General features: G+C 36.0%; 1 protein-coding gene across 1 annotated transcript in view; it reads left to right on the top strand.

The window, feature by feature from the left end:
• The first annotated feature begins 6,527 nt into the window (after nucleotides 1-6,527).
• Nucleotides 6,528-25,126, top strand: part of YIPF7 (Yip1 domain family member 7) — a 30,173-nt gene continuing 11,574 nt past the window's right edge. Inside the window, 3 exon segments of the mRNA XM_063619485.1 lie at nucleotides 6,528-6,565; nucleotides 8,000-8,116; nucleotides 22,018-22,196. Of these exon segments, the coding sequence (XP_063475555.1) occupies nucleotides 8,001-8,116; nucleotides 22,018-22,196 (295 nt within the window). The 5' untranslated portion in view covers nucleotides 6,528-6,565; nucleotide 8,000.

Genomic DNA, 25,126 nt, shown 5'->3' with positions numbered 1-25,126 from the left:
GGGACAAGGGGAGGGCATAAACATTCAGTCTATAACACTTTTTAAAAATTGTATTTATTTATTTTTTATAAAGGTGGGGTCTCACTATATTGCCCAGGCTAGTCTCAAACTCCTGGACTCAAGTGATCCTCCCACCTCAGCCTCCAAAAGTGCTAGGATTACAGGTATGAGCCACAGCACCCAGCCAGTCCATAACAATTAATGAGAACTTCCACCCCAATCCCACTAAGCCGCAACGCCCTTTCACCATATATCCTGAGAACAGTCCTCCCTTATCCCAGGAGTGACTTTCCCCAAATATGTATCAGGCCATAAGACCAGGTGGCAGGGTTATTTCTCTGGCACTTAGAAAAGCAGCATCGTTACAGTAGGGGGATGGCTGCTTTTCTATTTATTACAAAGCCTGAATCTCTGAGGGTCTCAGGAATCTTCTGCCTTTCATATGAGTGAGCTGTCTTGGTGCACGACGGAAAGACTGCGATGGTCTAAAATCATTTTTTTCACTACATACTCATCGACCTTATCACAGAAATTTTACCCAGGCTCTGGCAGGAGGTTGACTCCAAGCATTAGTTTTTCACATTGTGGCATGTTTATCCTTTTATAAACTTTCATATGTCATTTTGCTGGGATTGTGGGACAACTTTCTGGCCTAGTGACACTTTAAACCAGACAGTCAACTATAATTTTTTTAAAAGAAGGTTCAATTGTATTTAAAACATTATTTTGTCATGCTATACGCTACTTTCCCTAGCTCAGGTTTGTGTATGAAACATAAATACTGCAAGGCAGAGAGTTTTCCTTTAAAGAGCTCCCCATATAAAGGCAATGTTTGAGTAAATGTTCAAATTAAGTTAAAATTCTAAGCTGTAAGCCATTAGCTTCTACTATCGAAAGAAGGTAGAGATACTCTTTATGAAATAGAATTTGCATATTGACAATTACATTGAAAACATACTATATCTGGTCACTTTCCTCAAACTATTTTAATAACTCTTACCTGCTGATCATAATAAAGTTTTCACAATAAACTTGGAATACTTTGACAAAAATCTTAATAATGGTGCAATTGCATAGGCCATGAAATAGCAATGTTGTCATAAAAAACATAATTATGACAGAACATTGTGAAGAATTTCACCTTTGTTTGCTAAAGGAAATATGGTCAACATAAACATACGTCCTTACTGAGCAGTACCTAAAGGATTTTAGTCAAAATAGTAAGTAATACTTGGACAATAAAGTCAATTTTTACTTTTCTTATTAGAAATTTTATTTTTTTATTGTAAAATAAGACATGAATGCTAAGGAAACTTTAAATCTCTAATTGCAATCTCTCTATAAGACAGAGTATTTGCAAATATCCAGTCTCCTATCTTCTTTTGATAAAATAACTTTATTCAGATTTATGTAATATCAAAGTAGAAAAAAATGTGTTGAATGATTGTAAATAATGAACACAAGAGTAAATTTGGATGCTTGCTGTTGATCCAGTTTCATCATCACCTAGAAACATAATCAAACAGATCACATTTATTGACAATTTACTACTCGCCAGCTACCGTACTCAATTGTACCTTTTGCAAAATTCTATCTAATCCTCATATTTTATACTGAAGTTTATATACACACATAAAAGTTATATATTCATTAATTAATAATCTTGATATATTGTGAAACATGGAAAAATAGAATTAAGTGGATGAGATAAAGATGAAATAAACAGTACCTAATAGGAAAAATAAGTTTTATTCCTTTTTACTGATGAAGGAACTAAGTATCTATGTGATTAGATAACTTGTGGAAGAATGTATGTAATTCCTGGGAAAGACTTCCTATGAAAATTAATTACATCAATTTGCTAAATGGATGTAAATTTGATTTCTTATTACATATTTAAGTGACTATTATAATAATATGGTTACTAAGAATGTACAACTCAATTACTGCTCATATCAACTTTCATAATCTCAGGTGTAAATTATATTTTTGCTAACAAAACATATTGCCAAACTAAAAACTTAATAAGAATTCAGCAATAACTCTGCTAGAATGCAATGTTTTCTGTAAAGACAAATAAAGTCTTTACAGGAAAAAAAAAAAGTGGAAATTAAGAAGAAATAGCCAAAGTAAAAGTCAAAGATAATTATGATAGTATTAATGAAGCAAAATCCTTTAATTTTCTTTTCTTTGCTTGCCATAGAACATATTGAGCTCTTTAAAATTCATGCAGTGCAACAGAATTTTATGCCCATTTTAATGTGTCTCTGTAATATTCAGGGCTGTAGTTTCAGGCTTATAAAATAGAAGCAGCAGGGTCTTTAAAAGGCAGATGATCAGGAACGAATATTATGTGGTACTAACAAAAAGAGCATTTAAAGAATACTGATAAAAATGCATTAAAAATAATGCAAAACAGAATGCATTCTATTCTTCTCTGAATTAATGCAGATGTGCATTAAATTGCAATACAGATTGCCAGAATAAAGTAATTACATGATAAACACTGGTAACAAACAACCTGTTTCTCTGTCAGCAGAGGTAGAAAATGATGACATATTTTTCTTTGGGTTTATTGGCAGCTCTATTCAGCTGAAAATATTTGGGGTAGAGGGATACAAATAAACATCATCTAGTGTTCCTAAATAGATACATTCATAACACCAGAGTTCTGGGCAGCCATACATAATATTTTTGAAGAAACAGAGTAATCAAAGAAAACTGAGCGAGTGAGAGAATTGATGCTTCAGACTAGGTTCTTTCACATACTAACTGTGTGAATGCACAAATCAATTTGCTTCTCTGAGCCTCCATTTTTATATCAGAGGACTGCAGTGATGAATGTCGCAATTTTGCATTATACTTAGATTGATAGACCTCAACTAAAATATTGGATTCTGAGTATGCAGTATTAATAATAGTTATCATTCATCCATACATCAAGCCATTCATTATTTAACTTAACACAAATATGTATGCATAACTGTCAGGTATATGGCAAATTGTTGTCAATATATCTATTGAGCAACTCACAGACTCTACAACATGTGACAGATCACCAGAGAGATGCTAAGAAACTATGGAGAGAAATTCTTATTGATTCCTACTGCTAATTGCAGTTAGCAACCACAGAAGAATCTTTCCTGATTTTGTCAAGTCGTTAAAGGTGTATTTTTACAGTCTTTTTAAGTGAGCTTTGTTATCTCCTACCAATCTGCTACTGTGAAAGTGTTATTTCACTTTTTAAAATAATTACAAAGAGAATTATAAGTGGGAGAAAATGGTGACTTCAACCAGGCTGATAGCAATGGAGATGGAGGAAATTGGTTAGTGAGAGATATATTTAAGAGACAAAATTGACAGAATTTGTTGAAAAATTAGATGATTTCTGATTTGAGTGGGTGCTTTGTGATGTCATTTCTTGAAATAGAGAAGACAGTGTTGGGTTGGGAAGGGTAGAGACTTTAAGAATCCAGTTTGGATTATGTTAAGTTTGAAATGTCTATCAAATAGTCTGATCCTGAGAAGAAAGGTCAAGGATGCATATGTAACTTTTGGAATTGTCTATATATAGATAATATATAAAGCCATGGGAATAGATAGGGTCAACTTAAGAGAGAGTTCAGAGAGAGAACTGAGGGAGAGAAGGAAAGGATGAAGGTAAGGAGAGAGGGGGGAGAGAAAAGAAAATGAGAAGGAAGGAAAAGAAAGTGGCTATGAGTAGAACGCAGGGCGTTTTTACATCAGGTGAGAAACTTCATACACATAATGCAGTCTTTTTGGTCATTCAGGACACAGAAACAATTACTAAAACAGATGAGTTAAAATAATTGATGACACTGTGACTATATGTAATATCAATCTACACTCTGTTCTTCAACACATGCTACAGCAATCAGATAACTCATTAATGGAAAAAACCCACTTAAATGTATATTTTATAGATACACAGTGTTATATCCATAAGAATAGCTTTAAATATTCTTTCATACGCATTAATGGTCCATTAATGCACTTCTAAATAGACTGAAGTCATTTTGTCTTCAATGTTTCATGGTTTATAATTCACTTGAGGCTGAGATTAATTTTTTTATATGCCATTTTCAGTCCATATATTCCTACAATTCATTTAATCGAGCCAGGATTTTATGAAGGAAACTGTGTTGAAAAGTACAACATCACAAAATAAGTTTAAAATGTATCTAAATGGACTAAGATAAAATAATATTATCTTTGGTAGGCTTTTTGTGGAATTTATATGTCAAAAAAAATGTACTGTAAATCTCTGCTGTTTTAGAAAAGGACCTATGTTCTCACATAAAGAACTTTGAAAGAAGGAATAGAAAAGATAATAATCAAAATTTGGCCACTATATAACAATGTGGCCTTTTCCTATGGCATTATGCACTAGAATGGAAAAATTGACAGAATTCTAGAAATCATCCTCAGTAACTGCCTTTTCCTTCTTCCTCCTATTCAATAGAAACTGAATCCTATTAAATCTTTTCCAAACATCTTCTGTATTTGTTCAGTACTCTACCTATATATTGGACCTTCCTCAGTTCATATAACTCATCATAATTTTCCTGGACTGAATTTTCTTTTTGCTGATATTACTGCTTCAGTATTGACCCCTGTAATTCATCTTTTCCTCAGTTGCCATGACTTTTGTACCAGTTCTCCTTCCACTGCTACTCTAGTTCAGGCCACTCACATCTCATGCCTGTATTATTGTAACATTCTCTTCCTAACCAGGCTCCCTCTTCCACTTGTGAGTAATACGGAATCGTCACATTTTGTACAACCCTAGAATGACATTTCATTTCAATTATAGTAACCTTTAGACTCTTTACCAAATCCTGCAGGCTCCTTTTTGATCCAGCCTCTGTTCATACCTGTGACCTCATCTCCTTCAACTTTTCTCTAATTCAAAAATCCCTAGCAACGTTGGTTTCTCTTTCTAAACCAGAAACCACAAAACTCCTTGCCATCTGAAAGTCTTTGCTTGAAATGTTCTTCACGTAGTCTGTAAAGCAACTTCTTCATTATCATCCATCAGATCTCTATCCAAATGACCCTCTTAAGAAGCCTTCCCTGAGTACTCAAATCCTCTCCCCTTTGCACTCTCCATCTTAACAGTATATTCTATTGTATAATTCCTGAAATTATCTTGGATAATGTGAGTTCTGAACTCAGTCAGGTTTCAAACATTGGCTTTTTCACCTACTAGCTAATGACCTTGGGAAAATTATTCAATCTCCATTTATTTTTTGGTAAAATGGGATAATAATACCTCATTAGGTTGTTACAAAAATTAAATGACTTAAAGTTTGTAGAACAATGCCCAGTTATTCATTATTATTAGTTGTAGGTGCAGCAAAATCAGTACTAAGATGTAACTCTTTAAATGTTCAGTTTGCTTGTTTCTGAAACCCTGGCATCTACAACAGAGTCTGGAACTCAACAGTATGCCCTTGATAAATGTGTGACCAATTGTTGCCTAACTAGTGATGTAGGAAGGGCAGCTGTGATTAAAGATATTCAAATTTCAAATGCTTTTAAACAATGTGGAAAAAAATTACTCCAGCATTCTGCCGTTGGCTCCAGTTGAAGATTCTTAAGCGCCAAATTATCTGCCTTTGGACAGAAAATTTCACTTACTGAGATTTGTATACATGGGAAGTCTTAAGTCCTAGAAAAGAGAATCAGCATGAAGCAAACCACAGGGGACTTGACTTCCAACCATGAGATTAATATTAGGGATGAGAACACCGGATCTACATAGAACTGATAGTATTAGCTAGGTTACTTGGGTCAGAACCAGAAAGTAGGCTCCCAGCAGTGACCCAGTGATACAGAGAAGGGCCAATTCAGGGAGCTTCCTGAGGTGGGGATGGGCCTAACACCTTCCAGTGGTTAGGATTGGCTCAATAATGGTACAGAACCTGTCTGTCAAGTAAGAAGCACTAGATCCCATTAGCATATCCATCTTGGCCTCTGCTGGAAAAGTAGGAAGCAGGAAAAAAGTCAGAGGCAGACCGTAATTAGTCTTCTTAAATATTGCTCATATAAATAGAATAGCTCTAATTTAGATAAAATTGACCACGACTCATTTTCATTTTGGTGCTGAGATCTTCACGATAAGATCATGTGCCATATTTTGATTTTTACTGCATATTATTAGGAAATCCATGAAATGGAAGGGACATCGAGGCCTCTTACTTTTTAACTGCTTGCCTCAAATAAATAATCTTACCTCAGAGTTTAATAGACATGGACAAAAGGGAATTGTATCTATCTTTCCACAATTTCCATATTATCAAATTGTATGTCTGTAACACTGTGCACTGTGTTTGTAAACCATAATAAGTGTTATAAGATACTGTGTTTGGCTTTTGGCAGGCTTTTTTATTTTTGACTGTAGCATCTGCTCAGGGTGTCAGAATACAAATTTAGAAAGGTATATATATAGCCAGCATGTCATCTTTTCCCCAGCGGATTTGCTTTAAATTTCTCACGCAAAGCTACATTTACTGGAGGATCTTTCCATAAAAAATAAACAGAGGTATGTGTCTGATCCTTCTAAAAGACTTGGCATTTAAACAAAATACAAAGCTCGGTTATGTAAGGACTGTAGTACCAATAGTCATGTTACATAAAGCTTTGCACGTTATGAAAATTTAATGTATTCTCAATAAATTACTCTCTATGCTTTATAATAGCGTATTTTCACGTGTTGAGAAAGTTATGCTATTACATTTTAAGTTCTTTAAATTATAAATTGTTAAAAGATTTGTCACTAAGTCCTGATTTTAGTTTACATAACTCATAGCTACTTTTATACACATTACTAATGAAAAATCTTGATTTATTACATCAGATGTATGAATCGCTGCATCTAATTTTAGAGAAGCTTTTTGTGTTTTTATTGAACTGAACAAATTTGATATATTTGACAATTGTTACTTGAATATTTCTGATTAATGATGCCCTTAGAGTTGAGGCTGTTTATGCAATTTCATTTGAGATTTTTATAAGTAGTATTCCATAGATTATTATAAGTATATGGATTACTCCTGGCGATTTTTAAATCCACTCTTTTAAAATAAGAAGGTTTTCAAAGAAAAATAAAGAATTAAATGTTGAGTTGAATAATCACCTTTGTCCAGTTGAAAAGAATGTCTTCTCTATTCTCTACTTTTTATCCAAAGAGCCACTATTACCTCTCTAATGTCCTCTTCTCCCACACCTCTTCCTTCTCTCAGTTATTTATTTTTCCCTCTGATATTCCTGGCCATTAGGTCTAATTCAAAAACAATCATTCCTCTTTACTCCCAGGAGTGAGTGAAAACTATAGAGAGAATGTATAGAACAAAAGACTCCCCTTAGCAGGATTGAGTCTTTTTCTCTCTGACTCAGCCAGAAGCCCAGGTGCAGTATCCAGAGCAAAAGAAAAATGAAAATATTCCAAATACTTTTTAAGAATTGCCAAGTAGAACAAGGAAATGGGTTTGTAGGGTTTTGGTTTTACTTTGGGAAGGAGTATTATTATTATCAGCCATTTGCAGATAATAATCCTTGCTATGAGTGTGTGTGTGTGTGTGTGTGTGCGCACCTGCTTAAAGTGAGAAACACATCGTTTTAGGGAAATCCTTCTAGATGTGTCCTAAGTTTTAAGCTTTTTCTCTTAAATTACTAAGAATAAGATATTTGGAGAAGATTAGTTCTTTCAGATGAATTAAAGTCAACTTTATTAAAAGCCACAGTCCAGGGTGTGGAAACTTCAGAAAAAGTAGTTGAAGATAACACATTCCGTAAATAACTTTCTAGTATATATTTCTATACCCTTCCCCCAATACTTTATTGACCCCATTCAAAGGACATCTTGTTTTCTGATAGGAATCCAGCCATAATCACATTGTCAGTTGATCTTTGTAAATATCTCAAACTAAGTTTTACTGACTCATGAACTTATTAAAAACATACTCTTATTTTTCAGGATGTCAAACTTGGCACAATTTGACTCTGATTTTTACCAATCTAATTTTACTATTGACAACCAGGAGCAGAGTGGTGATGATTCCAATGCCTATGGAAATCTTTACGGATCTAGAAAGTAAGTACTTAATATTGTTCTTTTTTTTTTGACAGAGTCTCACTCTGTCACCCACATATAGTAAAAACTCAATATATTGCAGTTATTATGAAAGTTGAAGGGTCTGACCCTTCTTGCCCTCTAACCTAGACCCACAAAAAAAGTCCAAGAAAGCAACTAATTAACAAAATACAGTATACTTACGTGACTTCAGGTAACAAAGTGTCAATTGCTTTTGTAAGGCTGGAGTGCAGTGGTGCAATCTTGGCTCACTGCTGTCTCTGCCTACTGGGTTCAAGCGATTCTGTGCCTCAGGCTCCCATGTAGCTAGGATTATAGGCATGTGCCACCATGCCTGGCTATTTTTTTTTTTTTTAATGTTTAGTAGAGACAAGGTTTGGCCATGTTGCCCAGACTGGCCTTGAGCTCGTGAGCTCAAGTGATCCGCCCCACTAGGCCTCCCAAAGTGTTTGGATTATAGGCATTAGTCACTGCACTGAGCTGTATTGTTCTTGTTTTAAGAAGTCTTAATATTATGGCAGGGATTTCTAGAGAGGGAGGTTTCCTTGGGAAAAGCCAACATTTGCCTCAACATATCTCAGTAAATTGCCCAAGAAGAAATGTCAGGAAAGGGCAGAGAAATTCATCAAGTTCTCCATGAATCCCCTTTATCACCTCAGCCTGAGCCAAGTGAATGGCTTGTCTCCTCTTTTCAAACTATCATTTAACAGGGAGCTGGGATGCAGGCAATGGGCAAACAGAAAGCATTTTCCTTTTGCCTAATATTTTCCAGGGCACTTCTTGAGAAACAGATTTCATTTAATTTAATAAGCATTTATTGAGATTCTGCTTGTGTTTCAGAAATTAAGAAGGGCACTGCAAATCCAAATATAACGATGAAATTCATAGTTTTTTCTCTCATGTAATTTAATATTTTTATGTTGAAGAATTGGGCAATTAAATATGCAATTTAAAGTATGAAAAATGCCATGACGGAATCAAGGTAAACATGTCAAAATATGATAGTTATTTGAGGTAAAAACTCAACTTGGGTTGAAAATGAAACAAAATGATTAAGAATTTGATAGTGGCAAAATATGGCATTTAGAGTAAGAAGAATTTGGTTCAAATTCTGGCTTTGGCATTTTTCGTCTGTGATATTGGGATGACTTACCTTCTCTGACTGTCTTAATCTGGAAAATAAGGATATTAATAATACCTACTTAATGGAATTGTTATGAAAAAAATTATGATAATATGTAGAAAAGTGTGTGTTAAAGTAAAACCACTATATAAACAGTATTTATTCATATAAATATGACTTACAAAAGCAATTGACACTTTGTTACCTAAAGTCACTAAAGTATGCTGTATTTTGTTAAATAGTTGCTTTCTTGGAATTTTTTTTTGTGGGTCTAGGTTAGAGGGCAAGAAGAGTCAGACTCTTCAACTTTCATAATAACTACAATATATTGAGTTTTTATTATATGTTAGGAACTGTTCTGAAATTATATAAATTAACTCATTGGATCCTCAATTATATACATTAACTCACTGGAGCACCATATGGGTTAGGCACTACAGGTTGAGCATCCCAAATCCAAAATTAGAAATCTAAAATGTCCCAAAATCCAAAACTTTTTGAACACTGACATGTGCTCAAAGGAAGTGCTCAGTGGAGCATTTCAGATTTCTAATTTTCAGATTAAGGATGCTCAACCAGTATGTGTTCTGTAAATATTCAAAAATCTGTAAAAATCTGAAATCTAAAACACACTGGTCCCAAGCATTTCAGATAAAGGATACTCAACTTGCACTGTCATCCCCATTTTGCATGAGAAGACAGACACACAGAGAAATTAAGAGACTTTCTCAAGGTTATACATCTAGTAAGAAATGGGGTTAGGATTTTAGCTCAAGGTTGTTTGATTAGGGCTATAACTAGTGTGAGCATATGACTTATTATAAAATAAAGACTTTTTAAGTGTAAAATTCGTGCTATTGTAATAATGTTGGGATAATAGGAATAAACTGTTCCATAAATTAGGATATGTGGTATATTTCAAATGTATTAATTTTTGAAGCTTTGTTATACACACACACATACATGCACACACCTTAAAAGCTCCAAATAGAAAGAGGAAAAGACAGAATACATATAACAGGCAGTGGGGAGTCTTCTGTTCCTACTCTGCCCAGAAAAAAATGGACTCTCTTTTTACTGACTGATCACTCCTACAGGTATAAGCAAATAGATGCTGCTTTCCAGATAGGGAAACGTACTGAGATATAATTTTTTTTTAGGCTGGAAAAGTTGAATATCTGGAATTGTATCTAATTCGCACTCCTATGCTATCCTGCCTAGAACTAGTCAGGCTGCCTTTTATGATTTACACTTTGGAAGGTGAAAAAAAAAACAGGAAAATGTTTGAGGCACAGGGAGTAGTTTGAACACTAAGGTATACAAAGGTGATCACTCTAAATTTGCAATCCACAATGAAAGCTATCTACTAAGCTTTTTAAGCTCTGTTCTGTTTTGTAGAAAGGAACTAGTTGTCTTAAACCTTCTGTTTCTTTGCTCCACTCTCTTTTCCAGATAAGATTAGCATTTGGGTAGCATTGATATTTTCAGATTAAATTCAACTAAAATGTACAATAAGGGAGAAAAAACTTTCTCCCTAAACAAGGACTCATGGACCGCAACTTTATCCACCCACCCCACGCACTCTAATTTTCTTTTTCCATTTGACTGAACATTTCCTAGAAATCAAAATGACAAAGAGATGGAAATTAATGTAGCCAGATGCGGAAAGCTCATAATTTACAGTACCAGGTTGATGGCCTACCCTGCATCAGATGCTTAGCATTTAAGTCCAAGTCCTGATTTGGATGCAGCAACATTTAAATTCCGATTCATACTGTGCATCTCAGGAATTAGGAAAGGGCATAGTAGCTGTGGTAGTTTTATGAGGTACATAAAACATGGAGTCAAGTCAGTGATTTACTATGTACATCAAAGGAAATCCAGAGATTTGATCTTTTATTCATACCATGAATAGTTCAATTAAAATATACCCCAAATCAGAACAAGATGATGATCATCCTGGCAAAAGATGTAGGAACCTAGAGAATAGTTATAATCAGTCATTCAGCTTCTGTTTCTCTGTCTCGGTCTTTGCCTCTCTCTTTCATTCTCTCTCTTCCTTCATCCCTGTCCACAGTATATGAGAGCTCATTTTAAGAAGCCTGTTTGGCTCAATGGTGTACTGATCTGAAAGCTGGCTGACTGTGCTCACTAAGACAATGAAGATACTTATATTTAAAAACAAGTTTTCTTATTTTAGAATGAACAGTAGGATCATTATCTTTTTAAAAACATAATTATTCAGCCGTTCAGATAGGGATAATTTCCAACCATCTATAACTAGTTACTGAGGCTATATTTTTCCACCTTTTGAAATGTGAAATCTATTCATATTATTTGGAAAAAAGAAATAGATACTGTTGCAGAAAGGTGTGAACAACTGGAAAAATTCCTTTGAGTGGTTTGATAGGACTTTAACCGATAAATATTGAATCATCATCTTTTCTGAATCCTCAGACGTGATCTTCTAGGATTTCAAACACAGTTAAGGCATCACTGTGCACCCAGCTAGACCAACCAGAGTCTAGGAATGTTGCAGAAGCCAGCTCTCCCAGCTACCACTCCCTGACTCATGCTACCACCAAACTCATCCTATTTGATAAGGTCTTACCAAGGGCGCTTAGATTGCCTAAGTTTACAAGCTTAATCAGAAATTTACATAGATAAGTTACACAGATATGGTTTTGAATCAGCTATGTTTAACTAGTTAATTCTGTATTGCCTCTGGAATTAATAAACACCAAAAAGTTGTGAGCTGTTCTTGTTAAACATTTTCCTTGACTCCACCATCTCTGCTTTTAGAAAACTATCAGATATCTAATTGTATCCAGTATAGAATTTGGAAAATATAGAAACATATGAAGAAAATATTAAAGTCACTTCAAATCTTGTTTCCAAGACATGACTAACAATTTGGTGTACTTCCTTGCTGCCTTTATTTTATTTTCCTATGAACGTGTATATTATATATATATATTTAAAAATAAAATACTATTTTTCAATGAATGTATATGTATTTATGAGTACTTATAAATGAAATTTGCTGATTGTTCTAAAGGAGCCCTACAGTCACTTCTCTGTAGTTTGAAGTGATTTTTAAAGGAAGAGGAGGTGTTTACTAACAAAGCTAAGGTTTAAATTCAACCAGCCAGAGTTCAGTGTTTCTTTTGATCTAATTCAGTTAACATTTATTTTATCTGTAATAATGTGCTGAATTTGAAATTATGACAATTTCAGTATTTATCTTTCAATAGAGCTAATGGAGACATTGTGTAATACAGAAGAAGAGTTACATTTTCTTGGCATATTCTGCAAAAGTCTTATTGTGTGTGAGGTACAAATATATAAATTTAACATCTTAAATATTGAGCATATTAATCTGACTCATTACATTACCTCTAATAGGTTAATTGTCAAGGACTATAGGCTTAATAGAGCAAATAGTGATGTGTCCAGATCCATTATCTCACAGACTTTTTTCATGGAAGGATATTGTAGGCTTGAAAGATGTCTCTAAGAATATATGAAAACTCATTGGCATAGCCATTCAGAGTTGGTGCCACTTAGTAACAAAAGGAAAATACCAGAAGACATAGGGGACTAAATGTAAATTCACAATATGTGTTTAAAATTAAGGTTGTTCATATAAATTTTTAGAAAAAAACCCTAAAACATAAGAATTGGGTTATTTACTGTATCAGGCCATTCCCACACTGCTATGAAGAAATTCTCGAGACTGGGTAATTTATAAAGCAAAGAGGTTTAATTGGCTCATAGTCCCACAGGCTGTAGAGGAAGCATGGCAGCAGCTGCTTCTGGGGAGGCCTCAGGGAGCTTTTACTCATGGTGGAAGGCAAAGCAAGAGCAGGAGTCTCACATGGCAGGAGCAGGACCAAGAGAGAGTGGGGAGGTGCTGCATATCTTTAAACAACCAGATATCATGATAACTTTATCACGAGAGCAGCAATGGGGGACAGTGCTAAACCATCTATAAGAAACCACCTCCATGGTCCAGTCACTTCCCACTAGGACCCACCTCCAGCTGGGGATTTCATTTCAACGTGAGATTTGGGTGGGGACACAGATCCAGACCATAGCCTTCTACCCCTGGACCCTCCCAAATCTCATGTCCTCACATTTCAAAGTTCAAATTAAGCCTTCCCAACAGTTCCGCAAAGTCTTAACTCACTCCAGCATTAACTCAAAAGTCCAAGTCCAAAGTCTCACCTGAGACAAGTCTAGTCCCTTCTGCCTATGATCATGTAAAATCAAAAACAAATTAGTAACTTCCAAGATACAATGGAGGTGTAGGCATTCTAAAAGGGATAAATTGGCCAAAAAAAAGGAAATGCCCCATGCAAGTTTAAAACCCAGCAGTGCAGTCATTAAATCTTAAAGCAAATTTGTCCAACCCACAGCCCACAGGCTGTGTGCAGGCAATGGTGGCTTTAATGTGGCCCAACACAAATTCATAAACTTTCTTTAAACATTATGAGATACTTTTGCAATTTTTTTAGCTCATCCCCTATCGTTAGTGTTGGTATATTTTATGTGTTCCAACACAATTCTTCTTTTTCCAGTGTGGCCCAGGGAAGCCAAAAGATTGGACACCCCTGTCTTAAAGATTCAAAATAATTTCATTTGACTTCTTATCCTACATCTGGGTCACACTGATGCAAGAGGTAGGCTCCCAAGGCCTTGGGCAGCTCCAACCCTGTAGCTTTGCAGGGCGCAGCCTCTGTGGCTGCTCTCAAGTTCTGGTGATGAATGTCTGAGGCTTTTCTAGATGCAGGTTGCAAGCATCTGGGGGATCTACCGTTCTGGGGTCTGGATGATGATGGCCCTCTTCTCACACAGCTGCACTGTGAGGGACTCTGTGTGGAGACTCTGTGTGGGGGCTTCAACCCCTCTTTTTCATTCCACACTTCCCTAGTAGAGGTGTTCCATGAGGGCTCCACCCCTGCAGCAGGCTTCTTCTTGGACATCCAGGCTATTCCATAAATCCTCTGGAATCTAGGTGGAGGCTTTCAAGCCTCAACTCTTGCACTCTGTGCACCTGCATGTTTTACACTATGTGGAAGCCACCAAGACTTATGGCTTGCATCCACTGAAGCAGTGAGCTGTAACTGGGTTCATTTGCCCCAAGGCTGGAGCTGGAGTGGCCAGAATGCAGGGAGCAATGTCCTGAGGCTATGAAGGGAAGTGGGGTCCTGGGCCTGGCCCATGAAACCATTCTTCCCTCCTAGGCCTCTGAGCCTGTGATGGGAGGGACTGCCACAAAGCTCACTTAAAGGCCTTTGAGTCCTTTTCCTGTTTTCTTGGCTAATAGCACATGGCTCCTTTTTTTAACTTATGCAATTTTTTGTAGCCTGCTTGAATTCCTCCTTTGAAAATGGGCTTTTCTTTTCTATCATTTGGCCATTCTGCAAATCTTCCTAACTTTTACACTCTGATTCCTTTTTAAATATAATTTCAAGTTTCAGATCATTTCTTTGCTCACACATATAAACATAGGTTGTTAGAAGCAGCCAGGTCATATCTTGAATGCTTTACTGGTTAGAAATTTCTTCCACTAGATGCCCTAAACCATCATTCTCACTTTTAAAGTTTCACACATCCCTAGAGAAGGGGCACAATGCACCCAGGCTCTTTGCTAAAGCACAGCAAAAGTGACTTTTACTCCAGTTCCCACTAAGTTTCTCATCTCCCTCTGAGATCTCAGCCTAGAGTTCATTGTCCATATCACTGACAACATTTTGATCATAACAATTTAACGAGTCTTTAGGAAGTTCCAAATTTTTCCTCATCTTCTTGTCTTCTTCTGAGCCCTCCACACTCTTCCAACATCTACCTGTTACCCAGTTCCAAAGCCACTTCCACATTTCCAAGTATCTTTATAGCAATGCCCCCACTCCTCAGTACCAATTTCTTGTATTAGGCCATTCTTGCACTACTATAAAGAAATACCTGAAACTGGATAATTTATAAAGAAAAGAGGTTTAATTGACTCGTGGTTCCACAGGCTGAACAGGAACCATGGCAACAGCTGCTCCTGGGGAGGCCACAGGGAGCTTTTACTCATGGTGGAAGGCAAAGGAGCATCATCTCACATGACAGGAGCAGGATCAAGAGAGAGAGGTGGGAAGTGCTACACACTTTTAAACAATCAGATCTCATGAGAACTCTATCATGAGAACAGCCTTAGGGGGATGGTGGTAAACCATTCATGAGAAATTGCCCCCATAATTCAATCACCTCCCACTAGGCCCCACCTCCAGCACTGGGGATTACATTTCAACATGAGATTTGGGTGGCGACACAGATCCAAACCATATCATTTACAGATTTTTTGGATCATACTTTGGACTAATCATGTGATTCTTTTAGTATTGGTTATGCTTTTTTATTGAGATGCAACATTTAATATTATAATGATGGTATACAAAGATATAAGATAAGAAAGATATAATTTAAATTTAGATAGTTATCAAAGGTGAGCATGGTAATTTTATACATAATTATGTGTTTTCCTTTATGGGACAAATTTTAACATTTTACTTTCTTAAATAAGTGGTAGAGGAATTTTAATATTATACCCCCATTACAATAAGGACAATGGAATCCAAGCTCCTGAGAATTTTTTTCTGTAAAATTTTGTTTCTCTTTGAAGAGGATGGTCAAAGTTACTACCTGAAATAGTCCACTCATTCACAGAGGTTGCTTTGCAGCTAATAACTGTGAAGGTTGTGTTTACTCAAGCCTGATTAGTAGCACCTGACATGAGTTATGGTAAGGCCAGACAAGTACGGCAATGACATAGTCTTACCTAGACATTGGTCCATTTAGTCATCTTTACATGTCCCTTTCATTTTTCTGGAAAAGCTTACATTAAAAAATAGGTATTGGGGGATTTTTGTCAACAAAAAAGCCATTCAGATTCCTATTTCTAATTTGTTTCTACCAGTATTTTTGATGGTGTGCCTATTTTTCTGGAAAATAGATTAGGAATATTACATATGGCTAAGTGAACAATAATAGCAGGTAATCACCATACATTCTGGCAGGTTCAAATATTATTACACCAGGCTCTTGCTCTTGATGAGCATACATTTGAGTTAGTAAATGATTAAGTGTATATCTCCCCCCTCTATATCTGTGGCTTTCTTTTCCGAAATAAGTTATTCTCTTGGTCAGGCTTATTCACATAATGGAGGTTGAATATGTTATTCTTAGATTTCATATTAAGATTAATGTTCGAAGGAAAGTACTAAAGGCCATTTGGTAAATATTTTATCATGAAGAAATCACAAGGAGTTACCAAGTTCAGAACCTTGGACTGTACATTCCGTTTACACCAAGGGCTTTTGTGAAAGAAACTTAAAACGTGTTACTGGACAGCTCTATGTTTCTTTCCATTCTTTCAGGTAGAAACAATTTAAAATAAATAAAAAGAAAAAGAAAAAACATGTCAAAGAGGTATTATGGCTTGGCAAAATTGAATTGCCCATTTTCAAAAAGGGACTCTTTTTTTTGTTCAAGATGGCTGACTTGAAGCATTTCAAGCATATTTTATCCACTTAGAAGAAGCAAAATTGTGTGTAGACAATCACACTTCTAATATATTATCCAAGGCAGAACATTGGAATTCAACAGGAAAGTGACAGAAAACACCAAAATCTAGGAAGGGGAAGGAAAATAGGCAGCATACATGGCCAAGACTAGCCAAGAACCAGGAATGACTCTCCAGTACAGGAGAGGGTGAGTGACAGTCTATACGTGGTCCCAATTCTGCTGGGGAATTGCACAATTCAGGTTGTGGGAGAGCACCTTGACTCTCTCAAACCCTAGGTCTAACTTAGAAAGCAACCAGGAAACTGTGAGAAAGAACTGCTTTAGGGAGGGAGCATGCCGTGGGTTCCATGCTGTTTCTGAAACACAGGCAGCTATAGCAAGACACCATTCTAGATCTTAGCCCTTAACAGACTGTGTGAAGTCCTGAGATTTCCAGTCCTAGGCGTTAGGGAAACTTAGGCTGCTGTTTGCACACCCGGAGTGTGAACTAGGGGCTAAGACTAAGAAGCTAGTGTGGCATGGGCTGCAGCCACCAGTGCAGGAAGCAGGTACTGCTCCTCCTACTTGAGCAGGATGAGAGTTGCCATGAAGGCCTAGTGTTGAGCTAAGTGGAGACTCCTATGGACCATTGGCATGAATTGAGGGGCAACAGTTGGGTTGGCTATGACACCTGAGACAGGGCAGTGAACCCTGTCCAGACTGGGGGCTGTAAGAAGGAAGCAAGTCTCTTACTCACTGGCCAAGGCTAAGGCCACTGGGACTGGTCCCACACTTCCCGTGGAGGGACCTTAGTGCAGTGGTGACTACACTTTACCCAAGAATTCCACCAGAGGCCTGAGGACTGTTTCTCCCCAGCCTGTCATGGCTGGTGCATGCACTCATGACTAGGGGGCCTGAGTGTAAGCTTGCCCAGTCCAGCTCCATCTGGCTTTGGCCCTCAACCAATAGTAAGTGACAAAATTGAATCAGCAATAAAAAGTCTCTCAACAAAGAAAAGGTCTGGACTGCATGAATTCACAGTCGAATTCTACCAAATGTACAAAAAAGAAATAATACTAATCCTCCTGAAACTGTTCCCAAAAATTCAGATGGAGGGAATTTCCTCTAAGTCATTCTACAAGGCCAGTAACACCTGATACCAAAACCAGACAAGGACACAACAACAACAACAAAAACTAGACCAACAGTTGTGATGAACAGAGATGCAAATATCCTCCACAAAATACTAGCAAACCAAATGCAACAGCACATCAAAAAATAATACGTCATGATTTAGTAGGTTTTATACAACAGATGAAAGGATGATTTAATACATGTAAAGCAATAAATGTGCTAAATCACATAAACAGAGCCAAGGACAAAAAACATATGATTATCTCAATGGATGAAGAAAAGCATTTGATAAAATTCAACATCCTTTCATAATAAAAACCCTCAACAAACTAGGAATATAAGGAATGTACCTCAAAATAATAAAGTCTATTTAGGACAAACCCACAGATAACATCATGCTGAATGTGAGAAGTTGAAAGCATTTTTTCTAAGAAAAAATGAAACAAGACAAGAATGCTCACTCTCACCATTCCTGTTCAACATAGTAGTGGAAATCCTATCTAGCGAAATCAGGCAAGTGAGAAAAATAAAAGCCATCCATGTTGGAAATTGGATGATATGATCTTATTTCTAGAAAAACCTAAAGAATTCACCAAAACCTCTTAGAGTTAATAAATGAATTCAGTAAAGCTGTAGGATATAAAATCAACATACAAAATCAGTAGCATTTCTACACAGCAATAGCTGTCTAGCTGAGAAAGAAATCAAGAAGGCAATCTCATTTACAATAATTACAAACAAAATTTAGGAATACATTTATTAGCCAAGGAGGTGAAAGATATCTACAAGGAAAATGACAAACACTGATGAAAAAATATTGTGCATGACACAAACAAATGGAAAAACATATCATGCTCATGGATTGAAAGAATTAATATTGTTTAAATGACCGTATGGCCCAAAGCAATCTATAGATTCAATGCAATCACTATCAAAATACCAGCATCATTTTAACAGAATTAGAAAAAAACTATCCTAAAATTCATACAGAAGGAGAAAAAAAGCCCGAATAGCCAAAGCAATTATGAGAAAAATGAACAAACCTGGAGGCATCTCATTATCTGACCTGAAATTATATTACAAGGCTATAGTAACCAGAACAGCATGGTACTGCTGTAAAAATAGACATATAGATCAATGGAACATAATAGAAAACACATAAATAAAGTCACATATTTACAGCCAACTAGTCGTTGACAAAGCTGAGAACAACATAACCTGGAAAAAGGACACCCTTTTCAATAAATGGTGCTGGGACAATTGGATTGCCATTTGCAGAAGAATTAAACTGGACCTCTATCTCCCACCATATACAAAAATAAACTCAAGATGGATTAAAGATGTAAACATAAAACCTAAAACTATAAAAATGATGGAATAAAACATAGGGAAAACTTTTGGACATTGGTCTAGGCAAAGAATTTATGACTAAGACCTCAAAAGCATAGGAAACAAAAACAAAAATAGACAAATGGGATGTAATTAAAAACTTCTGCACAGCAAAAGAAATAATCAACAGAGTGAAGAGACAGCCGGTAGAATGGGAGAAAATATTTGGAAAATATTCATTTGACAGGGGACTAAAAACCAGATATACAAGGAACTGAACTCAACAGCCAAAAATCCTGAAACAATCCCATTAAAAAGTGGGCAAGGAGTAAGGTGGTATTGCATCATGGTTTTGATTTGAATTTCCCTGATTATTAGTGATGTCGAGCATTTTTTCCTATGTTTGTTGGTCACTTGTATATCTTCTTTTGAGAATTGTGTTTATGTCCTTAGCCTACTTTTTGATGGACTGTTTTGCCATCACCTGTCATGGCTAGTACATGCACTCATGACTGGCGGGCCTGAGTGCAAGCTTGCCTAGTCCAGCTCCATCTGGCTTTGGCCCCCAGCCAATAATGATTCAAGATTGAATCAGCAATGAAAACAGCCAACAAACAGCCAAAAAAAAAAAAAAACCCTGAAACTCAACAGCCAAGAAACCCTGAAACAATCCCATTAAAAAGTGGGCAAGGAGTAAGGTGCTATCAAGTCATGGTTTTGATTTGCATTTCCCTGATTATTAGTGACATTGAGCATTTTTTCACGTTTGCTGGCCATTTATATATCTTCTTTTGAGAATTGTCTGTTTATGTCCTTAGCCCATTTTTTGATGGTAACTTTTTTTTCTTGATAATTTGTTTGAGTTCCTTGTAGATTCTGGATACTAGTCACTTTGGAATACTATTCAGCCATAAAAAGGAATGAATTAATGGCATTTGCAGCAACCTAGGTGGAACTGGAGACTATTATTCTAAGTGAAGTAACTCAAGAATGGAAAACCAAACATTGTATGTTCTCTCTTATAAGTAGGAGCTAAGCTATGAGAATGCAAGGGCATAAGAATAATGCAATGGGTTTTGGGGACTTGAGGGAAGGGGTGGGAGGGGCGTGAAGAATAAAAGACTACAAATTGGGTTCAGTGTATACTGCTCAGATGATGGGTACACCAAAATCTCATAAATCACCATTAAAGAACTTACTGATGTAACCAAATACCACCTGTTCCCCCAAAACCTATGGAAATACAAAATTTTTTTAAAAAAGAAAAAAGTGGGCAAGAATATGAATAGACATTTTTCAAAAGAAGACATACGAATGGCCAACAAGTATATGAAACAATGCTCAACATCACTAATCATCAGAGAAATGAAAATTAAAACAACAGTGAGATATCATCTTCCCCCAGTCAGAATGGCTATTATTAAAATGACAAAAAGTAACAGATGTTGATGAGGATGTAGAGAAAAGGGAACTCTTACACACTGTTGGTGGGAATGTAAATTATTAGCCTCTATGGAAAACAGTATGAAGATTTCTCAAAGAACTAAAAGTAGAATGACTATTTCATCAAGCAATCCCACTACTGGGTATATATGCAAAGGAAAAGAAGTCAATATATCAAAAAGATACCTTCACTCATATGTTTATTGAAGCACTATTCACAATAGCAAAGATATGAAATTAACCTAGTATCCACCAATGGATGAATGAATAAGGAAAATATGGTATATATACAATGAAATACCATTCAGCCATGGAAAGAATAAAATCATATCATTTACAACAATATAGATGGAAATGGAAATCACTATCTTAAGTGAAACAAACCAGGCACAGAAAATCAAATATCACATGTTCTTACTCATAAACTTGGTAAAAATACGTACACATGGAGGTAGAGAGTAGAATCATTGGCAGTTGATACTTGGAAGGGTGAGGGGGTAGGAGAGGAGTGATGAGAAATTAGTTAATGCATATAATGAATGTTATTTGGGTTTCGGATACCCTAAAAGCTCTAATTTGACCACTACACAATCTATGCATGTAACAAAATTTTATATATGCCCCATAAATTTGTACAAATAAAATAAAGAGACACTAAAGCCAACTAGATAATACATTTAGCTAGGAACTCAGAGACAATTCTATTGGCAATGACTGTCTCGGAATGGCTACAACTGAAGTGTATTTCCTTATGCACAGCAATTAGTGTATGTATTTATTTTTCCTATCAGTTGACTATACTATTAAAATTATAATTTTTCCTGGCTGCTTCCACATATTTGGAGGGGCTTCATGGCTGGAGACCGTCCCTGAAGATAAGTTAAAAAGCATCAGTTTGTGGCGAGCAGATCACTGCTCAGAAAGCTTCACACCAGAGTCCAGCACCTGCAATGTTATTTTGTGTTACTGGACAAGTCGTTTAGTCTCTGTGGAATTCTATGTCTTTTTCTGTAAAATGGGATTAGAAATACAGCTTTTACCTTATAGAGTTTTAATTGAGAAAAGATTAGGGGAAGCATTCAGCATGTTGTCCACGCTCAATTAATATTTATTGGTATGGATTATTTTTCCAGAAGCCTTTAGATAACCAGTTATTTTACATTTTTGGATTAAAGTTAAATTTTAAGTAAGTTCTTTCTTTCATGAGTAAATACTCATAAAAACTACATGAATTCACGTGAGTAAAATTGTAATTTCCTCTTTTATTTGTCATGATACCTTTTTCTTAGACATATAAATGTTTGTATTTTTCTTTTTCTAGACAACAAGCTGGTGAGCAGCCTCAGCCTGCCTCCTTTGTTCCATCAGGGATGCTCATGTCACCAGGTTACGCAGGACAATTTTTTCAGCCAGCATCCAACTCAGATTATTATTCACAATCTCCTTACATTGACAGTTTTGATGAAGAGCCTCCTTTGCTAGAAGATAAGTTAAGGAAGTGTTATTAATGTGTGTACAGCTAGAAGAGTAATAGCAATAATTAGCACTTAATGTGTGCTGTCAGCCTGCAGTGTACAGTGCTTTATGTGTGACTGTTTCACATATAACAAGAGTTTGCAGAACCAAAACCCTTGAAGCATTGGAAGTTTGTCACATGTTTGCGTAGGGGAAATTGGGTGCAGATATGGGCTATTCTGTGATATTGCTGCACTTGTTAAGTACTTCTTCACTGTTTCTTAAATTCAAACTCCTTGGTCAAGAATAGAAAAAAATGAAGACATTTTTTGGCAGAGTAGTTACATCAAAGTGACCACCCTTCCCACCCAGTTAATGAAGCACTTCATAACAGCATATTTTATTGTCTGCTATGTTTTCCTGGGAGCAAAGTGGATAGTTTCTCAAATTAATATTTTTGTTGTCATTGTTGACGTGGAGACAAGCCAGTTTTTTTTCTTTCCTGACTCATACAAGCCCTTTCATATCAGCTTGGCATGGGTAGGTGAGGAAGAATATAAATCCAGTAAATAATGCTGCTGGTGGGAAGGAAATCCAGAGATTCTTAGAGCTGAAGGTACTTAGGGGATTTTGGAGTTGTTCCATCCATTGATTTTTTTTTTTTCATATGTAGCCAGTCTGTATGTGCTGCTTTTGCTCTTAAACAATGTTAATACAATGCTGGAAACATGGATGTTAAGACGCTAAAACCCAAGTGGATTTAAATTGGAGAACCAAGCAGAAATAGTCACTGGTTAACTACTCCAAGTCCTTTGCATGTAGTCAAGTGAAAAGGAATAGATTAAAATTTCCAGTATTTTACATCACAAGATGTAAAGGTGTTTGCCTCACATGAACACAACCAGCCACATTATTCTTTCTTTTCCTTAAATAATGTAAAAACATGAAAGATTTAAACTGTTCAGAACAGAACAGAGATTTATATAATCGATCTATTGGCTCTTTAGAAGCCAGTCAAGTTTCTGGATCAGTTATCTTTAACCAGTTCATTCAGTTTTGCCTCTGTAAGTAATAAACACCTAGAAGTTACAAGTTATTCCCATTAAACATTTTCCTTGACTTTGCCAATATGTCTGCCTAATTGTCTTCAGAATTTGGAAAACATAGAAACATAAAAATAAAAATATAAAAATTACTTCAAATCTTGTCTCAAAAACGTGACTATCATTAACAATTTGATGTATTTTCTTCTAGCCTTTATTCTATTTTCCTATAAATGCCTGTTTATATGTATTATGTATGAATATGCATGCATACTTTAAAGTAAAATACCAATTTTTCAATGAATATATATGCATCTGAGTACTTAAGTATTATATTCTTTTTATTTATGTCACGAGTATTTTTTTTCTTTTTGAGATGGAGTCTCACTCTGTTGCCCAGGCTGGAGTGCAGTGGCCCAATCTCGGCTCACTGCAACCTCTGCCTGCCGGGTTCAAGCAATCCTCCTCCCTCAGCCTCCTGAATAGTTGAGACTACAGGTGCACACCACCGTGCATGGCTAATTTTTGTGTTTTTAGTAGAGACAGGGCTTTGCCATGTTGTCAAGGCTAGTCTCGAACTCCTGACTTTGGATGATCCACCCGCCTCGGCCTCCCAAAATGCTGGGATTACGGGCATGAGACACTGTGCCCAGCCTGTCACGAGCACTTCTATGCAAGCATTGTTTAAAGTCATTAAATATTATTTGAAAACAATTTATAATGGTTTCATAGAGTTCTATCATATAACATAACCATAATTTAAACACACCTTATAGGTTATTCCTTAGAACAAGTAATCCTTTGTTGACCATCATAGGAAACCATCTTTGACCTTTATAGAGTCTGTCCTTAGGATGTACCTATAACAGTGGGATTGCTGGGTTAAAGGTACTGACACTGTCAAGTGATCTCAAAAATGGTGTTCTACTCCGCTTCCAGAGTAGAATATGACATGTCTTTGTCAATTTCATAGGAAAAAAGGAAAAAGGAATACATTGTACCTCTGGGTTACTAAAAACTTTTTGACATTTCTCATATGTGTATTGACTTTTTATTTTTCATTGTTTTTTTTAATTCAGATTTCTATAGAATCTAGAGAGTTTTCTTTCCTTGTTTATTTTTTAGGGATTTTATATAGTAACCATATTAATTATTGTCTAGAATATGTATTTTAAGCTTTTTTTTTCCTAGCTTGTGTTTGCCACCTAATTTGTTTATGGGTCTTTGGGACATATTAAAATGTGATATTAATTTTTTTAAACTCAGAATATGTTTCCTAGTAACATTTCTTTCCAATTGTTCTTTGTTTAGAATCTATTTCTCCAGCCCTAGGTACTGCCTCTATCTCCTTATAGATGCTCACATTTTAAAATTATCCTTTTCTGTTTTTTGTTTTATATTTATTCAAGAGTTGTTTAAGCTTAATATGTGAAGTAAGGATTTAATTTTATTTTTTTCTGTACTGCTTAACTAATTTTTTCCTGCAGCATTTATTGAAAATAATCTTTTCTACTATCTGAAATGTCTCTATTGTTGCATTAATTTACCACTTTCTATACATCCTTCTCTAACATGTCTTTCAATTTGAATAGAAAATATGTAATAGATTTTCATCTCCATTTTATACAGCTCAGAGTTAATTTCCCCAAAATATATAGTGTATTAGAACAGCAGTCCCCAACCTTTTTTGGCACCAGGAAACAGTTTTGTGGAAGACAATTTTTCCACAGACAGGTTGGGGAGATGATTTTGGGATGAAACTCTTCCACTTCAGATCATCAGGCATTAGTTAGATTCTCATAACAAGCGTGCAGCCTAGATCCTTTGCATGCACAGTTGACAATAGGGTTCACGCTCCAATGAGAAACTGACGCAGCTGATCTGGCAGGAGGCGGAGCTAAGGTGGTAATACTTGTTTGCCCACTGCCCACT

This window comes from Symphalangus syndactylus, chromosome 16 (genome assembly GCF_028878055.3).
Source record: "Symphalangus syndactylus isolate Jambi chromosome 16, NHGRI_mSymSyn1-v2.1_pri, whole genome shotgun sequence".
NCBI lineage: Eukaryota > Metazoa > Chordata > Mammalia > Primates > Hylobatidae > Symphalangus > Symphalangus syndactylus.
Note: the sequence above shows the minus strand (reverse complement) of the source record. Positions and strands in the feature narration are given on the sequence as shown.